Source organism: Enhydra lutris, unplaced genomic scaffold (genome assembly GCF_002288905.1).
Source record: "Enhydra lutris kenyoni isolate GAN:26980312 unplaced genomic scaffold, ASM228890v2 scaffoldscaffold3, whole genome shotgun sequence".
Taxonomy (NCBI): domain Eukaryota; kingdom Metazoa; phylum Chordata; class Mammalia; order Carnivora; family Mustelidae; genus Enhydra; species Enhydra lutris.
Window position 1 is genome coordinate 4,625,628 of NW_019154087.1, and position 24,499 is coordinate 4,650,126.

At 35.5% G+C, this 24,499-nt stretch overlaps 1 protein-coding gene across 1 annotated transcript in view; it reads right to left on the reverse strand.

The window, feature by feature from the left end:
* Positions 1-24,499, reverse strand: part of LOC111156509 (inturned planar cell polarity protein) — a 78,233-nt gene that overhangs the window by 18,912 nt on the left and 34,822 nt on the right. The window contains exons 4-9 of the mRNA XM_022517453.1: positions 23,621-23,824; positions 18,375-18,493; positions 12,501-12,590; positions 5,986-6,063; positions 2,241-2,430; positions 654-707 (exon numbers count right to left, since the gene is read on the reverse strand). Coding sequence (XP_022373161.1) covers positions 654-707; positions 2,241-2,430; positions 5,986-6,063; positions 12,501-12,590; positions 18,375-18,493; positions 23,621-23,824 — 735 coding nt within the window. The remainder of the gene's footprint in view (positions 1-653; positions 708-2,240; positions 2,431-5,985; positions 6,064-12,500; positions 12,591-18,374; positions 18,494-23,620; positions 23,825-24,499) is intronic.

Here is a 24,499-nt window from a genome sequence, read left to right on the forward strand (position 1 = left end):
CAGCCATTTCTCTTAGGAGTCTTGGTTTCTTTTAGTAAGAAGTATTATTTACGTACCATAGCCTGGGTGCTAATGGCATTCATCACCACTGGGATGATCACTATTTCTAGGCCTTTTTACTGCACAGAGCCAGCCATTTCTCTTAGGAGTCTTGGTTTCTTTTAGTAAGAAGTATTATTTACGTACCATAGCCTGGGTGCTAATGGCATTCATCACCACTGGGATGATCACTATTTCTAGGCCTTTTTACTGCACAGAGCTTTTTACTGCACATATATATATATAAAAAAGATTAAAAAACATACTAGTACTCCCAACTGAAATTTATATCTATAGGGTTTTTGCTTACTTTAGTATTACAATTCAGTTATTTACTTTACTTTAACATTAATGTATGTCCTTTCTCTCAAAGCCCAGTTCTTAAAGATTCTAAGTGCAATTAATCATTATGTATACCTTATGAACAAATACTTTTAACTGAGTGAAAAATTTTAAGGCAAGCAAAATAGATTTTGTTCATGTCAAAATAGAGACCCAATGCTACATATTTCAAGATTATTACATGCTCACTTGAAAAATATATAGAATAATGGTTGATTTATAAAATATCAAATCAACATTGAGCCTTTCCTAAAATCCATTGGTTTTCTCACCAGTTCTGCAAAATCTGCAGCCTCCAAGTCACTCAATGCTGTGTCTAGTTCCATCTATGTGAAAAGAAAAAAAAAGTAACACAAACCATTTAACTCATATCAGTTATTGTTTAGTAATAGCCTCATAAAAGTGCTTAATAATTAGTTGAAGAATTGAGTAAGTATATTTCTCTTTTGTGATATTTAAGAAATGTCCCCCAATAGAACATATTACTATTAAGCTTTGGAATTACAGAAAAATATTTATTTAACATACATTTTTCAGTTAAATCTCAATTATTATGAGCTTTATTTATTTATTTATTATGGGCTTTAAGATGAGCTTTATTCTATATTCAATGCAAAATAATTTCTGGGGTTAAAAAACTGCTTTCCAGTTTTGAGTTGGAAAATTTTTGAAACTATTAAAATTCTTAAGAGGAAAATAATCCATCTTAATGTACTCAAACTATTTTGAGGGTTTTTTTTCTCCCTTCTATTTCCTATATATTTCTCAGCAGTTAGATTCTTTGAAAATATCAACATTCTTCCCTGTGTCTTTCCTATGTTCTATATAAAAGGACCCTTAATCTTTATTTATGGATTAAAACATGAAGGCAAGCATTCCCCTGGAATCTGGCACAGTTTAGCTTCCCTACAGAGTTATTAGAAAAATCTTACTTAGGATTTAGCTTTTGTTTCTATGGAAATTGCCTGAACTCTTTCATGTATTTGTTCTTCCATGAAGCATTCCAAATTTGAAAACAGAATAAATTTAATCTGTAGTTTAATCTGTAATGCGTATATATAAATTGAAAACTATTGTTAATTAAAGCTTGCATCATATAGGTGATTTGTGGGGAAAAAAAAAAAAGATATCCTTTTTTTTTCTTTTCCTTTTTCTTTTAAAGGCCAAGGCACTCTCTGCAGGACTGTTTCACAAACTGTGTCTTACTGAGATGACTAAAGCTTTGGAAACATTAGTCATGCTTTTCAATACTTTTCACACACTATGACTTATTACTCATTTGTGACTTACATTTTTCTGCATCTAGCAAATATTTCATGTACTCTTTTTTTGGGCTATGGTTTCTCTTGTGAAAAACTAAAGGACAAAAAGAAAAGTATCCACTTGTGAATTTTGATCTCACAAATGTTAATGTTTACAGGTTGCTATTTCCACTACTGAACTCTATAGGCTAATGTACAAAGTTACTAAAATTATTCCTTCACATTCCTTAAGACAACAAGCAAAGTATCTTTTCTCTTAAATTAGTCCAGTGTATTGTAGGAAAAATGACATTTAAAAAAAAAGGAGAACATCTGAACAAACAAAAGCAAAACACACCACATAACTATGATTTCTGAAAAGTATTTTAAGTTTGGAAAATGCTTAAATGTTAAAGTAAGATGAGAGAACTAATTTCTATCTAGAAAGAAGTATTTCTCTTTCTAAGTTCACTGTACTAGATCTCCTACTTCATTAACCAATGGCTTCTTTTAACTCTTACCCACAATCCTGAAAATAACAAAAAGTCTAAAAAAGAGAGAAGATAAAAAATTACAAGGCAACTGGTTCTGATTTTTATTTATGACACCCGAGATTACCTTGATTTCCCGTGGAAGCGTGAGCCATCGAACTCCAGGGAGGCCGTCTAAAAGCACTGCGCTGGAAGCATCATATTGTTGTGCACTCAGACTGGTACCAGAATGTAGTTTAGCAGGGTGAAGCGCTCTTTGAAAGAACAAGTTGAAAAAATGATCCAAACGAGGAACATTCTCAACCTGGCAAAAGGCACTGAAGAAACAAGAGCTGTAAGTCAGAACAACATGTGAAATGGTGGTTATCTTTTACGTGCTCCTAAGGAGACTGGATCTTTCCCAGTTTACATAGGCTTTCTTCCTTACTCCTTTCCCTTATGAAGAATTACTGCTATAATATTACTGATGGAATGTGTTAAGAAGTTCATCCTGTCAATATTTTTTACCCAAAAACTTACTTTCAAGTGTACAGAGTAGATGATATTATGGGAGAACCACAGGGCTAACGCAAATGGTCTATCTAAGACAGAATGAGCTGAAGTACCCTTTTTGTGGGGAAAAAAAAGTAAGTTGCTTTTACCTTATCTCTTAGCCATTTAAACTCCCAATACCATTCAGGCAAGATGGAATAATAAAGAGAGTTAGAGTTTTGTGATAGAACATATCTGACTTTGAATCTTATCACTCACTGCTTTTAGTAGGTAGATATCTCAGGAAAATCATCTAACCTTTCTCTGAACTTTTGTTCCCATCTCTAAAAATGGGGATAATACAACCTGATTCACATGTGTAGTACCTAATACATAAGTACTTATTATACTTATTACTTATTGAATACAGAAAGCACATAATTAGCCTAAGTAATTTTCCCCTCTTCACTAATGAAGGCAACACTATTGAAGAACTCAGAGAGAGGAAGGGGAGACAGACTAAACATTTGTTTTTAGCCATGCAAAAATAATAGAGCATTGCCTGCATCCTTTCATTGGAATAGCCCGCTGGATAATACGATAACTATTATATGTACCGTTAATACATCAGAATAATATTCATGGATTCATTCAACAAACAGCTTAAGTGCCAACTGTGTTCTAGGCACTGTTCTCACTGCTGGAAGTATAGTAGTAAAAATATTAAGACAAAAGACAAGGTCTCTGTTTCCCTGGAGCTCACATTTTAATGGAGAAAGAAAACAAATGAACAAACAGTAAAAACATGAACTTGTACAAAGGGCCATACAGAGAATAGGATCATGTGAATGGGTAATGTGACAGAACAAAAGTTGGGGAAGAGTCTTTGAGAATGGGCATTTAAGCTGAGATCCCAATGTCAAGAAGATCCAGTGAGAGGAAAAAGCACAAAAGCTGACAAACTTGGGCAGGGTACCCACAGAAGAGCACAGAGGGGTGCGTGCGGTTTGCGATCTGAATCAGAAAGGTATGTAGGAGGGGCACCTGGGTGGCTCAGTGGGTTAAGCCTCTGCCTTCAGCTCAGGTCATGATCTCAGGGTCCTGGGATTGAGCCCCACATCGGACTCTCTGCTCAGCAGTGAGCCTGCTTCCTCCTCTCTCTGCCTGCCTCTCTGCCTACTTGTGATCTCTCTTTCTCTCTGTCAAATAAATAAATAAATAAAATCTTTAAAAAAAAAATTATGTAGGAGCCAGATTATAATGTAAAAAGATCATTTTAACTGCAGTTGGAAATTTATTAAAGTGGCAAGGAAACCATTTAGATTACTGTAGTAGTGAGAGATGCTGGTGGCTGGACAGGGTTAACAGTGAAGATGTAAAGAAATGAATGGATTTGAGATATGTTTTAAAGACAGACTGTTTAGAATTTGCTGATGGTTTGGCTAGGAATAGTGAAGGAAACATATCTTTGTCAAAACACTAAATTTTGCGAATATATAATCAATCTTCCGTGCCTTATAGGGAACTAACTAGCTTACAACTTAAAAAAAAGTAAGTCTTTGGACTTTTTAGTCTTATAATTTTTCACAATGTGCTTTTAATATCTTTCATAATTAGAAAAAAACTTATTAAAAATTGCTACAAAATGACTACTAACAGCATCTTGGATCCATACTGCTTCTTGGTCTTAAGAACTCAATGGATCTTCACATTTATTATCTTAGTTTGCCTTTCAAATTCTCACCAGAACAAGAAAAAACTAAAATTTATTGCCAATTTGGTGATACTTCCAAGTAAATGGAAGCTAAATTTCAAAATGAAATTCACAGAAATTAAGTGTCCCCCTGCCCCTAACCTAGTCCACTGCAACTTGCAGAACAACCTTGACTAATTGTCTTAAAGTATGGAATTCATTGCAGAAATTTAATCTTTAATCATCTCTGGTTTTATAAAAATATAAAGCTTTAATTAAGGCAAAACAAAGCAAGGTTTGCTCACCCAGTGTGAATTTAAGGAGGTAGTTTACAACCATATCTTTACTCATCATTGATTAAAAATTTCCTTATTTAACTTAAGGTAAAAGCACTGTTTGTGGTTGCCTTGCCTTTTGTAGTTCACACATTTGGGAAATGCTAATTAGTAATTGGGTTTGAGAGGATTTGTCTCTTCGGAGGCTCTGGGAGGAGAACGCTACAAACTAGGCAATACTGATGACACAGCCACAGAAAATCCTTTCAAGGCTGCTTTGAGAACAGCCACAACAAAGATCCACAATAGAAAGGACAGAGAGCTGACACCACTATGCTTTGGGAAAACATATAAACTGTTTCTGGATTTTTATATTGATATTTTCTTAAGGCTTTGAAAGCAAAGGTATCATTTTAGCTTTCTGAAGTACTGGGACTTAGAAAAATCCCACAAACAGAAAAAATCTATTTTTTATCCATAATTTTATGGGTTCAAATGTCGAAGTTACCTCAAATTGCCTCCTTCAGATCAAGAAAGATGTATCATATTTTACTGTAAGGTTAAAAAAGCAAGAAGCAGAAAAATATGCATAATGTGAGCCCAAATATATTAAAAAAAGAGAGTATGTAGACTGTATTCATATTGTATAGGAAATGTATGAAATAATACACATGAAACTAGCCAATACCTTTTTTACTGTGTCATTTATTTATTAGTGCATTTTTTTTACTAAAAAATTTTTAAGTAAGAAGTGTCAAATTTTAGGATAGTAAATTTGACAATGCTCTTATAAAACCAGAGAAAAACACAAACAACTTATTTAAAACCTTCTTACTCTTTTCTGTATCTGTTTTGAAATGCTCTTACATTTGCTACTATAGAAATATATCAAATCAGAATATAATTGTGGTTTTATCACTATTTCACATTATTTCACTAAACTAACATAAGACCAAAAAAGAAAAAGCAATGGATCAAGTGAAAAACTGCCTAGAACTATAAAATAAAGCCACTAATAAAGAAGGAAAAAATCAGAGGAAGAAGAAAAAAATCAAGTAACTAACTTGCCAATCAAGGAAAAGTATTAAGTGCAAAAGAGATTTAGAATTATATACTTAAAACTTGAGATTCATGTTTTATAAGCATTGATATCTTCATTTTTTTTTATATTTTCTTATTAACTTTTAATTCCAGTATATTTAGCATACAGTGTTATGTTAGTTTCAGGTGTACAACACAGTGATTCAACAATTCCATATATCACCCAGTGCTTATCATGTCAAGTACACTCCTTGATCCCCATCACTTATTTTCCCTATCCCCTCACCTACCACCCCTCTGGTAACCAACAGTTTATTCTCTGTGACTAAAAGTTTTTTTTTTTTAAAAACAAATAAACAAAAACTTGAGATTCAATTCACAGAAGTACTTACCTATCTAAAGAACCATACATAAATTTTAAGGTTTGGACAACATCTTCTATCATATTCCTCAGCTGAGGAAGAGGAACTCTAAAAAAAAGCAAAAATGCATTTATAACATAACCAAATGATACATATTTAAGAGAAGCAGAACATCTTTACATTTTACACGAAAAGAATGTGAGAAGTCTGTGGGTTAAATGCTAGTATAGCTAGTTGTTCATTAAAGACTCCGCTGTCTAGATTTGAAATTCGAGCATGGGTCTAGTAGGGACTTTGATATCACCACCTACAGAAAAAATATTTAAGCCTCTTTAGGGTTTAGTTTCCTAATATATGTCACAGAACCATTATTGCTCACGTTAAATGTTTTGAAGCATACAGGAAACACAGGAGACAAATGAAAATGAAAACACAACGGTCTAAATCTTGGGGATGCAGCAAAAGCTGTTCAAAGAGGGAAGTTTATAGAAATACAGGCCTACCTCAATAAATTTTGAAAAGTATCAAATAAACAACCAAACCTTACCCCAAAGGAGCTAGAAAAAGAACAAAGCCCAAAGGCAATAGAAGGAAAAAAAATAATAAAGATGAGAGAGAAACAATAAAATTTAAAAAAATTTTTAGCCACGCATTCACGATAGATCATATCTCTTTCTGCTGAAATTAGACACCTTTAAAACACAAATGTTTTGCTATTTTTCATTGCAGCCTCCTTTGGAGTTCCTGTTTGTGTTATAAAAACATGTCCACAATTTGGCACTCTTCCCCTCAAGAGGTAGAACTTAATTTCCTTCCCCCTGAGTGTGGGCTGGACTTAGTTAACTCACTTCTAACAAATAGTAAATGAGGAAAATGACTGCATCATTTCTAAGACTAAGTCAACTTCCCCGTTTTCTCTATTTTGAAGAAACCTATCTCTCTATCACTTGCTTTGGGGGAAGTCAGCTGATGTGCTGTGAGAACTTCACTCAAGCAGCTCTAGGGAGAGATCCTTGTGGCAAGGAATTAAGGCCTCCTGACAATGGCCAGGTGTGTAAGTCATGTTGGAAGCAGATGCTCTAGCTCCAGTTCAGCCTTCAGATAACTGTATCCTTGACCAACATTTTGACTGAAACATTAAGACAGATCCTGAGCCAGAATCACCCAGTTAAGTTGCTCATGAATTCCTGATTCACAAGAACACCTATGAGATAATAATGTCTACTGTTTTAAATCCCCAAGTTTTTCATAATTTGATATCCAAGAATAGATAACTAATGCACTGCTATATAATGAAAGAAATCTGGTTAACAAAATTATCAATAATAGAGAATAGTCATATTCATGTTCAGATTGGCTGTATAATGCATTTTTTAAAAAAGATCTTATTTATTTGACAGAAAGAGAGAGACAGTGAGAGAGGGAACACAAGCAGGGGGAGTGGGAGAGGGAGAAGCAGGCTCTCCACTGAGCAGAGAGCCCGATGGAGGGCTTGATCCCAGGAGCCTGGGATCATGACCTGAGCCGAAGGCAGACACTTAATGACTGAGCCACCCAGGTGCCTCTGGATAATGCATTTTTATAATACTTTTTTCTTCCTTGGGAAGCTTAAAAGCAACACCAAAAGAAAAGTTATCTAAACTGGTATTCTCTAAAGTTGTGTCACTCACATATTATAGTATTTATTTTGATATTTGATTACTATTTGGTAGACAATGTATGATTCTGTGGACCAAAAAGTTAAAACTAAAATGCACTTATAGTTTAATAGAAGTTGTCCAATTTTTTTTTAAAGCGGGGAAGGATCTAAATTACAAATTTTTTAAAAAATCACTGAACAGGGACGTAAGACTCATCTAACATTAGTTAAATCCCTCTCCTTGAGGCTGTTGTCCATATTCCTATCCCATTTCCCCACAGCTTTTAATATCTAATGACATCAGGGGAGCAATGTAGAAAGAATTCAGAAAGACTCTCCTTCAATTTGCAATTCTGCTTTTTGCCAGTTATGTGACCTTTGGCAAGTTATTTAATCTTCTCTTAGTTTTACTTTCCTCATTTATAAAATGGGGCCAGAGATCACGAAGTACATCTGGAGCTGATTTTGAAGATTAAATGAGATTAATGAATGTAAAGTACCTAATGCAGTCCCTGGGTTCACAGTGTGCTCATTATAAATGTCAACCCAACTCTTACCTCCAACTATAAAAATAAGATATATTTAAAAATACTTGCAAAAAGTTAAGAAGGAGAAAACAATAATATAAGACATACCATTAGAGACATCACTTTAAAGTTAAATATTTCTTACAGTTGACCCTTAAACAATGCAGGGGCTAGGGGTCCCAATACTCCAGGCAGTTGAAAATTCAAGTACAACTTTTTAACTCCCCCAAAACTTAAATACTAGTAGCTTACTGGTGACTAAAAGCCTTACTGATAATGTAAACAGTTGTTTAACACATACTTTGTACGTTACATGTATTATATACAGTATTCTTACAATACAGTAAGCTAGAGGAAAGAAAAGAAAGAAAATGTTATTAAGAAAACCATAAGAAGAGAAATTGATACCATAAGTTTGTATCATCTGTTTACAAGATGAATCATCCATCTATTTGTTAGTACCTGTGTCAATACTGTCTTACATAATACAAAACACTATAGATGTTACACATGTTACTGACACTAAACATCCAAAATGAAAAGATAATGCTAAAAAGAAATAAAATATTTATTTACAGACAATTCATGCATTCATAACAAAGCAGCAGCAATATGATTTCTTTATGGTAGCCTAATATAATTGACAGCATAGCTTCATGGCAGCCTAACCCATAACACTAGAGAATGAAGCACTGAAATATTTTCAGGGCATGCCATATTATATTCGTAATACAGTACTGGAAACACTGTTAGTTTTTTTCTTAAATCACTTACCTGTGATGGTATACTGATATGCAGTTTTCCCCTATTACAAGAAGGGGAGGCATACTGTATGGTAGTATAATTTTTTTGAAAGAAAGTTATAAAATAGAAAAATAACATATTATTAATTTTATGTTAAATATCAATCACCTTATCTAGGTAAGGACACACTATCCCCTTCCACATGAGTCTTGCACATGGTGTTCTACACAAGCAATACTTAGACGATGATGACGACGACACAGCTCTTGCTGTACAATTATCAGATTTTCACATGAAGACACACACATACACAACAGATAAGTTTATTAGCTACACAGCATGATGATTATCTACTATTCATTCAGTGGAAGTGGGTCATCATAAAGATCTTCACCCCCACCATCTTCATGCTGAGCAGGCTGAGGAGGAGGAGCAGGGGTTGGTCTTGCTGTCTCAGGGGTGGCAGAGGCAGAAGATGTGGAGGTAGAAGGGGAAGCAAGAGAGGCAGGCACACTCAGTGTAACTTTACAGAAATATATGGTAATTTCTCTTTTTCATTTCTCTAAAAACATTCCTATATGGCATCAAACTTTCTTCCACTGTTTGCTTTATTATCAGTGCCCATATCATAGAAGGATCCATGTTGTAAAAGAAGTAAAAAGCAGTCCTGAATAATCAGAATCCTTCTGCCAGATTATCTAGTACCAGTTTTTGAGAGCTTGTTTGGAGGTTCTGGCAGGGGAGCGCAGCTACTCGTATACCCTTGACCGAAGAACGGTCCTCTCCTCTATCGGGGAAGGTCGTCCTCTTCGACCGAGCGCACAGCTTCAGGAGGGACGCACATGGAGCGGTGAGGGAGGAAGGGGACACCCGCCTAGCCAGCCAGATCAGCCGAATCAACCCTGGCGATCAATGGGGTGACAGATGTCGCAGCCAGATCGCCCTCACATCCTCTAGTACCAGTTTTTTTCCGGCAGTCCTTCTTCTATGTCTTCTTCCTCATCATTTAGCACTGGTTCAGAAGTACTCATTTTCATCAAGTCATCTTCTGTTCACCATTCTGGTATGGTGTCTATTAGCTCCTGAATTTCACTAAGATCTCTATCTTGAAACCCTTCACCTCCCGTCTTGCCACCTTGTTTCCATATCCAATACTTGGCATGACTTCCTTGATTAGCTCTTTCATGATTTCCTTGATTGGCTCTGTCATAAATCCTGTGAAGTCATGCACAACATCTGGACACCATTTTCTCCAGAAAGAATTTATTGTTTCTGGCTTGATGGCTTTAATGGCCTTTTCGATAACAACAATGGCATCCTCAGTGGTGTAATCCTTCCAGACTTCCATGTTCTATTAGGGTTCTCTTCTACAGCATTGACAATCCTTTCCATAGGGTACCATGTGTAACAAGCCCTAGAGGCTGAATTAGAGATTGCTGTTTTGGGGGGCAAGTAGACTGACATCTTCAGTGTTGAACTCATGGGGTTCTGGGTGGCCAGGGGCATTGTCCAATAGCAAAAGAATTTTTAAAGGCAAAGTAGTTTCTGATTTTAGGGACAAAGCATCAATGGAACCAATCCAGAAAAAGGGTTTTCAATGTCCAAGACTTCTTGTGGTACAACCCAAAGACTGGTAGCTAATATTATCTGGTGTATCATTTTCCTTCAAGGTTTGGGGTTAATGAGCTTTATAGATAAGGGGAGTCCTGATCATAAACCCGAATGTGTTGGCATAAGAGGGTAGAGTTAGCCTATTCCTTCCTGTCTTAAATCCTGGTGCTCACTTTTCTTCTTTACTAATGTCCTATGCAATATTCCCCCCCCGCCCCAGAATAGGGCAATTTTGTCTGTATTAAAAACCTTGAGGCAGATATTCTTTCTCCTCACTGATTTTCTTAATGGCATCTGGGAACTCATCTGCTGTCTCTTAGCAGAATCTGCTTCTCCTGTTATCTTGACATTTTTAAAGCTAAACCTCCTTGTAAAATTGTCAAGCCACCCTTTGCTGGCATTAAATTCTCCTGCTTTAGAGCCACCTTTTTTTTTTTTTTTTTTTTTGCCTCTAGTTGTCATATAATGACTGCTTTTTCTCAAATCATATTAGAGTCTATAGGTATGCCTTTCTTATAGTAATCCTACACCTACTTTAAGCTGGATTTTCAATACATGATAAAAAGATATTTCACAGAAAGTGCAGTGTTTTTGCACCTGCTGGCATAACTGCAGTGATAACTTCATGAATTTCCTTTTCCTTTTTACAATGGCCTGTACACTGGATTTATTTATCTTGAAATGGCGGGCAACCGCAGGTGCAGACCTCAATGTATAGTACGTATCAAGCAATTCAACTTTTTCTTGTAATGTCATAACTTTCCTCTGCTTCTTGGGAGCACTTCCAGCATTACTAGTAGCACTTCATATGGGTCTCCTGGTGTTATTCAAGGCTTACAGTATTGCACTAAACACAATGAAAAATATGCAAGAACTGTGAGAAATCACCTTTTACTGCAATAAACAATTTACTGGAAAGACAAACTGTTCACACAGAGATGATTAGTGTCATAGGGAGTTTTAAGCAGATAATCATAACACAAGCTCACCGCAACAGCAATAGGAGGTGGCTATGAAATTCTTACAGTAGTACATTATGCACTATAGTTAATTTTATGCAGTTATGATTTAATACTGCATCTTTACTTTATTCACATCTCTCTCAACTGTGAATTGCTCCATTCAAGTGTTTGTATGAGTTTTGATAAATTTTAACTTTTAATAATAGGCTTGTGTATATTTTATGGTAATTATGATGAGACAGACTAGTATCTACATATATTTTATGCATTCATGATATACCTTTTTCTCAATTTTTTCAATATTTCTATGCTATGCAGTTTATCTGCAAGTTTTTTCATATTGTCACAAATCTCCAAAAAATTTTCCAATATAGTTATTGAAAAAAACCCACGCATAAGTGGATCAACGCAATTTGAACCCATGTTCTCCAAGGGTCAACTCTATTTTGTCAAGGGCACTCAATATCAGGGCCAAACACCTTTCTACTTGACCTTTAATTCTCCAAAATCTCCAACAGTAAAAAAACTGCAAACACATAAAATCCATACCACAATCTCGTCAAAAGTTTGAGTAGAGAAGGTCATCTCTCAGCTCCATATTGGCCACATCTCAGAAGGAAGTGTACTGAAAGCCGGGCCCCTAGAAATTGTTTCCAGCACTTTTCTGTTTTGTTTTCAATTAAGTAATGATTTATTTATTTTGAGAGAGAAAGAGAGAGCAAGTGGGGAAGGGCAGAAGGAGAGATAGAGAATCTCAAGCGGGCTCCATGCTCAGTGTAGAGCATGACACACGGATCTATCCCAGGATACTGAGATCATGACCTGAGCCAAAATCAAAATCGAGAGTTGGACGCTTAACTAACTGAGCCACCCAGGTGCCCCTTTTCTGTATTTTTAAATACCAAATTAGCACGGTAGCTATTGTAGTGGTGCAACAGATCTTTAAACTGTAAAACTGAAAGACTTTGCTTTCGCCAAAAATGTCATAATCTTAATGAAACAGACTTTGTTAGAGTATTTCAGAAATGATTTTAAGGTTAAAAAAAAAAAATCTCAACTTACTTTTCAGCAGGCAGGCCAATTAACAACAACTTGTCAGATTCTTTCCAATAAGCCACATGGATTTGTTTCCCATTTAAAAGAAGGGATGAGCTAAGAAAAAGTAGAGTGAAAATAAGTTAGAATATCTTTAAATGTCATAAAATTATAAACAGTCACTCATAAAAGATCACATATAGTATGATTTAAGAACTGCATGCTTAATGAGCAAATTTCTTGGCATATACCTAACTGTCACACAGAAAGGGCAAGTAATTATATAACAACAAAAAATATATTCTGAAATATTTTTTTTAAACCTATAAAAAAGCTCTAGGTCAAACAGCAGTAGACCTCTTACAGCCAAAAGTAGTGAAATTCTTTAATTAACATTAAATGACTATATGCTACATTTTTCAGAAGAAAGCTCCCATTAGTATGCAAATTTAACAAATATTTTCTCACTGCCTATTTATAAACATGATTTATTAAGAGAAATTACAAAAATAGGAAGACACAGTCCCAGCTCACAAGATAATAATTCAATATAGGACATAGGTACATAAGCAAGTAACCAAAATATAAGTCAGATTTAAACATGTTCTCAAAGAAATGCTTAGAATAATGTATATATTCATTGTGGTGATGACTTCACGGTCTATACGCCTCTGTTGAAACTGATCAGATTGTACATTTTACATATATGCAGTTTACTATACTTTAATCAGTTGGAAAACTAAATGTGATCTAAAAAGAGATATATAATGAACTATGAAAACATGGAGAGCATAATGATTCCATCCTGTAGTGTGGGTAGGTAGTAGGAAGAAAATAAAATGAAAATATACTCAGTGATTTTTTTTCTTTAAACTAGAATACATACATCAGTCTATCTGCTGAGTCCTTAGTATTTAATGTACCTTCTATACTGCAATAGATATTATTGTTATTTTTATTATAATCAAATGCATACTATTTGTGAGACATGATATTTTTTCATCTTTCTAACATCCTCTTCAGGCATTACCACCACTGTTTTTTAAAATTGTTAATAATCACTTCTCGGCCTTTTGGCTAAGATCAAGTGTAAAACTGTTGTTAAATTTTTATTTAGATTCCAGTTATTTAACACACAGTGTAATAATAGTATCAGATATACAATGTAGTGATTCAACACTTCCATATACCAGGTGGCTGCTCATCACCTATTTAGCTCATTCCCCTACCCACCTTCCTCCCCACACCAGAAGTTGTTCTCTATAGTTAAGAATTGGTTTCTTTGTTTTGCCTCCCTCTCTCTTTTTATCCTCCCTTTGCTCAACTGTTTTTTTTTTCCTTAAATTTCACATGAATGAAATCAACTGGTATTTGTCTTTCTGACTTATTTTGCTTAGCATAACACTCTCTAGCTCCATCCATGTCATTGCAAAGATAAAGACTTCACTAAAAAAGAGAAATACAGGCCAGTATTCCTGATGAACATGGATGTAAACATTCTCAATAAACTACTGGCAAGCCAGATTCAACAGTACTTTAAAAAAATCATTCCCCATGATTAAGTGGGATTTATTACTGGGTTGCAAGGGTGGGTTCAATATTTGCAAATCAATCAACATTATAAGTCATATTGATAAAAGGATAAGGACCATATCATTTCAATTATAGATACAGAAAAAGTATTTGACAAAATATAACATTCACTCATGAAAAGATTCTCAACAAAGTAGGTTTATTTTATTTATTTATTTTAAAAGATTTTATTTACTTATTTAAGAAAGAGAGAGAGTAAGAGAGAGAGATCACAAACAGGGGCAAAGGGCAGAGGGAGAAGTAGACTCCACACTGAGCAGAGAGCCTGATGCGGGGCTCGATCCCAGGACCCTGGGATCATGACCTGAGCGAAAGGCAGACGCATAACTGACTGAGCCACCCAGGCACCCAACAAAGTAGGTTTGGAGGGAACATATTTCAACAAAATAATGGCCATATATGAGAAACCCACAGCTACTATCATTCTCAATGAGGAAAAAGAGCTTTTCTTGTATGGTCTGGCACACAACAGGGATGTCCACCTTCACCATGGTTATTTAACATAGTAATAAATCCTAGCCTCAACAATCAGACAACAAAAAGAAATAAAAGGCATGCAAATTGACAAAGAAGAAGTAAAACTTTCACTATTTGCAGATGACATTATACTCTGTTTAGAAAACCCCAAAAACTCCACCAAAAACCTGCTATAACTGATACACAAATCTAGTAAAGTCCCAGGATACAAAGTCCCAGGATACAAAATCAACATACAGAAATCTATTGCATTTCTCTACACAAGTAATGAAGCAGCAGCAGGAGAAATTAAAGAATCAATCCCATTTAAAATCATACCAAAAACTGTAAGATACCTAGTAACAAACCCAACCAAAAACGTAAAAGACCTGTACTCTGAAAACTATAGAGCACTGATGAAAGAAATTGAAGGACACAAGAAGTGGGAAGACTTATTCCATGCTCATGGATGGAAAGAACAAATACTATTAAAATGTCTATACTAGGGGGGCGCCTGGGTGGCTCAGTGGGTTAAAGCCTCTGCCTTCAGCTCAGGTCATGATCCCAGCTTCCTGGGATCGAGCCCCGCATCCTGCTCTCTGCTCAGCAGGAAGCCTGCTTCCCCCCACCTCTCTCTGCCTGCCTCTCTGCTTACTTGTGATCTCTATCTGATAAATAAATAAAAAATCTTAAAAAAAAAATGTCTATACTAGGGGTGTCTGGGTAGCTCAGTGGGTTGAGCCTCTGCCTTCGGCTCGGGCCATGATCTCAGGGTCCTGGGATCGAGCCCCACATCGGGCTCTCTGCTCGGCGGAGAGCCTGCTTCCCCCCTACCTCTCTGCCTGCCTCTCTGCCTACTTGTGATCTCTGTATGTCAAATAAATAAATAAAATCTTAAAAAAAAAATGTCTATACTACCCAAAGCAATCTATACATTTAATGCAATACCTACCAAAATACCACCAGCATCAAAATACCACAAAGCTAGAACAACCAATCCTAAAATTGTATGAAATTGTATAAATTGTATAAATTGCATGAAATTGTATAAATTTCATATACAATATGAAATTGTATAAAATAGTATGAAATCCTAAAACTGTATGAAACCACAAAAGACCCCAAATAGCCAGAGCACTCTTGAAAAAGAAAGGCAAAGTGGGAGCCATCATAATTCTGGATTTCAAGCTATATTACAAAGCTGTAGTGATCAAGACAGTATGGTACTGGCACAAAAACAGACACATAGATCAGGGGAACTGAAAAGAAAACTCAGAAATGAACTCACACCTATATGGTCAATTAATCTTCAACAAACAGGAAAGAATATCCAAAAAGAAAAAGACAATCTCTTCAACAAGTGGTGTTGGGAAAACTGGTCAGCTACATGCAAAAGAATGAAACTGGACCATTTTCTTACACCATACACAAAAATAAATTCAAACTGGATTTAAGACCTAAATGTGAGACATGAAACCAATAAAATCCTAGAGGAGAACATAGGCAGTAACTTCTTTGATATTGGCCATAGGAACCTCCTTCCAGATACGTCTCCTAAGGCAAGGGAAACAAAAGCAAAAATAAACTATTGGGACATCATCAAAATTAAAAGCTGCACAGCAAAGGAAACCATCAACAAAAGTAAAAGACAACATTTGGAATGGGAGAAGATATTTGCAAATGACATATCTGATAAAGGGTTGGTATCCAAAATCTTATAAAGAACTTAAAAAATTCAAAGCCCCCAAAATGAATAATCCAAGTAAAAAAGGGACATGAACAGACATTTTTCCCAAAGAAGACATCCAAATGGCCAACAGACACATGAAAAGATGCTCAACATTAATCACCACTAGGGAAATGCAAACCTGAACTACAATGAGGTATCACTTCATACCTGTCAGAATGGTTAATATCAACAATACAAGAAACAGTAAGCGCTGGTGGTCAAAGGGGAACCCTCCTACACTGTTGGTGGGAATGCAAACTGGTGCAGCCGCTCTGGAAAACAATATGGGATATCCTCAAAATATTAAAAATAGAACTACCCCATGATCCAGCAATTGCACTACTAAGTATTTACCCTAAGAATACAAAAACACTAATTCAAAAGGGATACATATACCTTGATATTTATAAGCAGCTTATCTATAATAGCTAAATTTTTTTTAAAAGATTTTATTTATTTATTTGACGGACAGAGATCACAAGTAGGCAGAGAGGCAGGCAGAGAGAGAGGAGGAAAAAGGCTCCCTGCTGAGTAGAGAGCCCAACATGGGGCTTGATCCCAGGGGATCTCAGGGGATCCCAGGTGACCCTGGGATCACAACCCGAGCTGAAGGCAGAGGCTTTAACTCACTAAGCCACCCAAGCACCCCTATAATAGCTAAATTATTGAAAGAGCCCAAATGTCCATTGACTGATGAATGGATAGAAAAGATGTAGTGTGTGTTTGTGTATGTGTATAAATATAAATATATGTATATATATAATGGAATATTACTCAGCTGTAAAAAAAAAAATAAAATCTTGCCATTTGCAATGATGTGGATGGATGGAGCTAGAGAGCATTATGCTAAGTGAAATAAGTTAGAGAAAGACAAATACCATATGATTTTACTCAACACTTCTTTTTAATGCAAAAAAATGTTTTTTAAAGATTTTATTTATTTATTTGACAGAGAGACAGAGAGAATGAGAGAGAGAGAGCATGAGTGGAGAAAGGTCAGTGGGAGAAGCAGATTCCCTGCTGAGTAGGGAACCCGATGCAGGACTCAATCCTGGGGCTCCAAGGTCATGACCTGAGCAAAAGGCAGTCACCCAACCAACTGAGCCACCCAGGTGCCCCTTTTTAATGCAAACTTATACATGAAATGTAGCCTCGGTTACTGTCTTGAAAATGAACCCCATGGTTAAATATAACTTTCATTTAGAAAAAGAAATTCTCCTTCCTATTGTCTTGCCGACCTTATCTTTTAAAATCATACAAGTGTCATTTTTACCAGAAGATGGGAAAAGTTAAAGCCTTAGAAAATCTAATTTTATATTTTATATATTATGGAGCTCTTAAAAAATTTGAGATAAATGCCTATTTTGTAAAGTCTACAATTGTTGAATTAAGGAAGAAAAATGGTTAGTAATCCCATTTATTTATTTAATTTTATTAAAAAGATAAATAAATAAAACTCAAAGGTTTTCAGCATTCTTCCATAAATTAACTGTGGCATTTCAAAGTTAGGGCTTAATAAATGAATGTGGAATGGGATATGTGGCTCTATAACTGACTATATGGTATATTTTGTTTTTCCAAAAAATTATTTCACATAATTCTTGCTTTTCCATCATCGAGTGAACTTGCACAGATGATAACTGCATTCTGACTCTTCTTTTTAAAGTGTATGTGTTTTCTGTATTTTTCTGTCATACTTGTAGAACATGAAAAATTCAGTGTTCAGTCATTCTTGCCAACCACAGAAGTTTTGCCTAGCGAGTTAATAATCAAGACAAAAGCATGAAAAAGCCCAGACTCAATGTAATGCCATGCTTAAGAGATACTACCTTCATGAATAAATTCTAAAATGTAGGTCCATTAGTCCTCCTTTGTGATTTAAAGTGTGCCAAAACACCCAGATTTATAGCTGTATTGAGAACCTACTCCTTTATATAGGTGACTGCTAGAAATAATTTGGGTGAGAAACAAAATACCTATAGATATCATATCTGCTGTATAGATATCTATATTATAGATAGAAATATAATTGTATAATAGATATGCATATCACTATATCATCAGAACCAAGGTACAGCACTTTAAAGAAACAGAATTAAAGCTAAATAAAAATCAATTCTTACCTAGTAACTTGTGTCCCAGTTACATTTTCCAACATGTCACAGAGTGTGAGAAATATCCCTCTCACACTTTTAAGTTTCTGAGATGCATCAGATACTGGACAATGATAAAGAATTTCCTGCTGTTAGATGAAAAGAAATAGAAATGATCAGCCTCCCGTATTTTCCAATCATTATTTTGGTCATGGAAAGTTCAGAATTCACTATTAAGAAAAGAACAAAAAATCAATCTTTTCAGCTTCAAAGGAAGCTTTATTCAAACAAACACAAGGAGGGAAGTATGTCTGGAATTTTAACACATTACCTAGTATTTAAAACACTACTTTTGAAAGTAAGTTACAGACTGTCACAACTGGTCATAATATCAAAATATACACTGAGTAGGACACTGATTAGTTAGAATGGTTATAATTGATTTCACTGTTTAATTAGTTTCATTACTGACATTTAAGAGATGACCTTCGTCATCTTTGGTGAAATCATCATTAAATCTTTATTTTAACCCGAGACAATACTGCAATTAAATTTACAAAGAACACAAAATTAGAGCAGTGCAGATAGAAAGCAGTATTTATGATGTTATAATATCTTATCTGTCTTAAATTTAAGAGGGTTTTCCCACCACAAGTTTATCTGAATTCAAACTTTAAAAGAAACCACATTTTAAATCATAGAAAAAACTAGATCTATATGATAATTCACAAAATGCTTAATATTTTTTTCTTTTCAAAAAGAGCATATTCCCAGGAAACAGTTTTACAAAATAAAATAAATTTCAAAATCAGGATGTGCTTTGGGCTAGAACTTTTACACAAAGGGATGAATCATTCTGTATCTCACTTTTTTTGTTGTGACTTAAAGCAACAAGTTATTTTTCCTCACAAGGCAAACTAAAAGCTGGCAAAATAAAAATTTCTAGATAGAAACTACAGAGAATTCGGAGTAGCTCCCAGTTACGCTATTTAATATTTAACATCCCTAAATATTCATACAGTTACTATTGAGAGCCCAAATTCCTAAAATACATCTTTTCTTCAGTTCTCTAAAGAGTGTCCTATATCGGGGCGCCTGGGTGGCTCAGCAGGTTAAAGCCTCTGCCTTCGGCTCAGGTCATGATCCCAGGGTCCTGGGATCAAGCCCTGCATCGGGCTCTCTGCTCAGCAGGGAGCCTGCTTCCCCCTCTCTCTCTGCCTGCCTCTCTGCCTACTTGTGATCTCTCTCTGTCAAATAAATAAATAAAATCTTAAAAAAAAAAAAAAAAGAGTGTCCTATATCTTGTTTTGGTCCCTCTTTACAATAAATAATTATGTGACTTAGTGTCCATGTCTTGGCAATTTTTACATTAGGATAAATATAAAAAATGATAAACTGGACACATCTTTTTTAATATTACTAAGCAAATTCAGTATATGCAAATTGCTATAGAACATGTTGGCCAAATGCACTCTGCCTAACACTCAAATTTTCTTACAATATTTCTAGGATAAAAAGCTATAAAAAATTTTATCTTTAGAAATGAAGCCAAACATCAGTTAAGATATTCTGTTAATGCTTACTTAATAAATTTAAACCTCGACTAGTAAATACACATTGCATTTAGCCAAACACCAAACACCACTTTAAACAAATAACCTTACAGTCTTTGATTGGATTTTTGATATTTCTAAATCTTGTAAGTGAAGAAGACAAGTTTTTATTAAATATGTAACTCACATGAAAACAAAACAACCCTATGACATTTTATTGTAAAGTAAGTCATACCAGTCAAACAGGTTATTTGAGAAAGTCTCTTTTTTCCAACCCCTGTAGCAACCAGCCCAGAAAGCCTCAGTATTAAGGACCTGGCAAACTCTACAGTTCCTAACCAATTTAATTAGCTGTATTTTTAGGCACTTGTTAGTAGCATGCATTTGCAGCAGCTTCCACTCTGTTCAGTAAGAATAAAAAGCCTCTTCTAATTACAATATTGATATAGGGCTCTCAATAGACAGAAAGCTGTTCATTTGAGAAACATCTACACATTTTCCCATGGAAAGAAAGGCAAAGATGACAAAAGGCTTCGGTGGTATTCTACTCCAAGATGACCTAGAAAGTTTCAGGGTGCTAGCATCCCAGAATTCTGTTGTATGTTTTATATAACAAACAGTTAATTTTCTCATTTACTTTAAGGTATAAAATAAATATATGCAAGAAATCAGAATAATTAACCTTAGGTCTCTTATGTTTTCAGAATACAGAAAACTACAAAAAATACATAGAAGTAAAAAATCCCTTCTTTTCCATTTCAATTATTGACTAAATTTTGATATACAAAGATGCAACACAAAGAAATGCACCCCTTGGAGAAAATGGCTTTGGCAATCAGAATCCGGCCTGTAAGGATTTCAACAGCAAAGAAATGTAAATTAGGTAACAACTTTTACATGGCGCTTCTGCTTGAAGCACTGTGGAACTATGGCTAGAACATAACTTGCTGAACTGCTCGATATGTAAGAAGTGGAGAGGTTTTCTAAGGACGTCTTCTCCATACCCTTTCAATCCCCTTCCTCAGAACTGCAAAGCAAGAGGGCCTTAGCGGGCAGTGGTGAATGGTGGGCAGAGGGACAGAGGGCTGATGCCTACAAGACTGTGAATCAGTACAGAGTATTCTCCTAATGGCTAGGTAGGTAAGCTGAACCTAGGACCACTGTGTTAAACCCAGACTCTTGAGAAAGTCTGAGTACCTTAGGTGAGTGGCAGAAGCAGAAGCAAATTCTCTCTGGAGGAAGGCATTCCTACCTTCTAACCACAGGACTCCCAGAGGTAAAATCAAGTAGTAAGCCTAGTCAGTGATCACCAAGGGCACAAGAAGGCAAACTACCACATGTCAGTTAGGAGTTAGAGATAGTGGAATGGGCAGATACAGAATAGAGAACACAGAATACATATGAAATACTTAGAGAAATGAAGTATAGAATCACAAAGACAAGCAAGCAGCAAGAGACTACCAGGAGTATCATCACAGATTTGAAATGCAGACTAAAGATTTTTCAGGAAATCCTGAAAATAAAAATGATTGTTTAAATAGAAAACACAAGAATGAGATTAAAAACAGTTTGGACATAGCAGAAGAAAGAAATTAAACAAAAAAAATAAATAAATACAAGATTTCTTACAGAGGAATGACTGACAGTAGACTTAACAGCAATTACTGAAATCAGAAGACAAAGGAATACTATCTTCTTTTTTTTTTTTAAGATTTTATTTATTTATTTATTTGACAGAGAGAGACACAGCGAGAGAGGGAACACAAGCAGGGGGAGTGGGAGAGGGAGAAGCAGGCTTCCTGCCGAGCAGAGAGCCTGATGCGGGGCTTGATCCCAGAACCCTGGAATCATGACTCAAGCCCAAGGCAGCTGCCCAACGACTGAGCCACCCAGGCGCCCCAGGAATACTATCTTCAAACAGATTAGAGGAAATAACTTTCTACCATAATGACATAAGCAATACCATGCATTGACTTCATCTTCTCCCTTGCCACACAGGAAAATTGTGTTTTCTTACCTCCTTGAACTGGGAGAGACCATATAACTAGTTGAGGCACTAGAACATGGGCAAAAGTGATGTTACAACTTTTTTTTTTTTAATCATTTGATATACTGTTTATTTTACTTGAATGTAAGTTCTTTTTTTGGTAATTTTATTTTGTTTTTCAGTGTTCCAAGATTCAATGTTAATGAATCACACCAAGTGCTCCATGCGATATGTGCCCTCCTTAACTTTTAAGTTAGAACTCTGAACTGTCTCATGGGATATTAGATGCTTTCTCTCTTCTCTCATTGGTGAACGGGATGCAAATGACCTAATAGAGGACTCCAAAGCCTTTGGGAATCATGGAACCATTAGATGAAGGGCTCCAACCACTAGGCCACATGACCGGGAACATTTATATTAAAATGAGAAATGAACTTCTATTATGTTAAGCCACTGAGACAACAGGGCTGTTACAGAATAGGGCTGGCCTATTCTGACTAATACTATGTAGAATTATAAAACACCTTTCAAGAAGAGGTGAAAAAAACACTATCAGATAAATAACAAAAATAATTTACCATCAAGAGACTTTCACTATAAAGAAATGCCTAAAATATATGTCTTAAGAAGAAGAAAAATGATCAAGTAAGGACAGTCTGAGATGTAAGAAAGAATAGTGAGTAAAGAAAATGCAAGAATATATGCAAATTTAAAAATTCATTTGTATGAAGTATAATGCAAAAAATGTATTTTATAATGTATTACATGTTTTATAATATATAAAATGTAATAATAATTAATAGTAGTAGAACTAGCATAATTACGTCCAATTTCTGGAATTAAAAACATGACAGCAGGGGCACCTGGGTGGCTCAGTGGGTTAAGCCTCTGCCTTCGGCTCAGGTCATGATCTCAGGGTCCTGGGATCGAGCCCCGCATCGGGCTCTCTGCTTAGCAGTGAGCCTGCTTCTCCCTCTCTCTGCCCGCCTCTCTGCCTACTTGTGATCTCTCTCTCTCTCTCTCTGTCAAGTAAATGGGTAAAATCTTTAAAAAAACAAAACAAACAAAAAAAAATGACAACACAGGGCACTTGGGTGGCTCAGTTGGTTAAACATCTGACTCTTGATTTTGGTTCAGGTCATGCTCTCAGGGTCGTGAGACCTGAGCCCCACATTAGGCTCCACACTGTGCATGAAGCCTGCTTAAGAGTCTCTCTCTCCCTTTCCCTTTGCCCCTACCCCCTACTTGTGTGCATGCACGTGTGCTCTCTCTCTCTAAAATAAATAAATATTTTTTAAAAATGATAGCACTAAAATACTCAGGAAAATAGCATGTATGTGAAGAGGGGATAATCTGAATTAAGGTATTCTAAGGGCCTTGAATTATTCTGAAAAAGAGTTAAAGCAGCATTACAGAATCTGCTTAGACAAATGTGATAAAATTTTAAAAGCAATCGCACAAAATAGAGTATATAGCAAACAATGACAGATAAGAAAAATATTATGGAAAAAGTAGTTAAAATAGAAATCTTTAAAGAAGAGGATAGAAAAAATTCAAATATTTCAATAATCTGTATAAATGGACTCATTAAGCTTATCAGTTATAAGACTGCTATGTGTAAGAGACATACCACAACCCTAAAGACACAGAATGACTGAAAAAAGTGCTCATCAATCACTTGAAAGACTATAAAAGGACCTTATTCTTTTCCTTTGCACGTTTGAGAAAGCACTCACCTCCTCCTTTGATGTTTCCGAGTCAAGCTGCAGTGTGAGATACATAACGATGTGAGGAGTGTTTAGGATATTTTGCTGGATACCTTCAACCTCCTCTCCCCACAGAAGTTTGACTAAATCATTTGTGTTCGACTGTGCCTTTTTCTGTCTTGGTTGAGTTGTTTCCTTCTTCACAGCATATGCATTTTCAAAGGTCAGTTTTACCTTTAACAAAACAACAAGTTGATTTTTCAACAGGGAAAGGTCAGTTGCAGTTTTCACAAAGAAGGGTCTGTACATGTATAGACATTTAGGTACACAGAGTATATCTAAAAATCATCCTAGAATATGAGCTCTTTGATGTCAAGGGCTATGTATTTTTTTTTCCTTTTTCTTTTTTTTTTTTTTTTTTGGTTAAAATTTTATTTATTTGACAGAGAGAGAGACAGTGAGAGAAGGAACACAAGCCCCCAGAGGGAGAAGCAGGCTTCCCGCTGAACGGGGATCCAGATCACAAACGGAGAGGAAGGCAGAGGCTTAATGACTGAGCCACCCAGGCACCCCAAGGACTATGTAATCTGCTTACATTTTAATCTCCAGCTCCTAGCCTAGTTTCTGGTACATATTATTACATGTATTTATTGAGTAAGAATTTATAATTCTCTGCACAAAAATTCATTTATTTAAATTTAATCACTGTATTCTAAGATACTGATAACAAAGAAATACTATAGAAAAACAAAAATTCATACAATCTCATAATTCAAAAAGAGGAACACCGTATTATGAATGCTGATAGCTCATCTGGGGAAAGAAAAAAGAAGAAATACAGGATTAAAAGGAACTGCATATAACCAGGTTAGCTGTCCTTTCAAGTGGGGTGATATTCAAATATTTTTC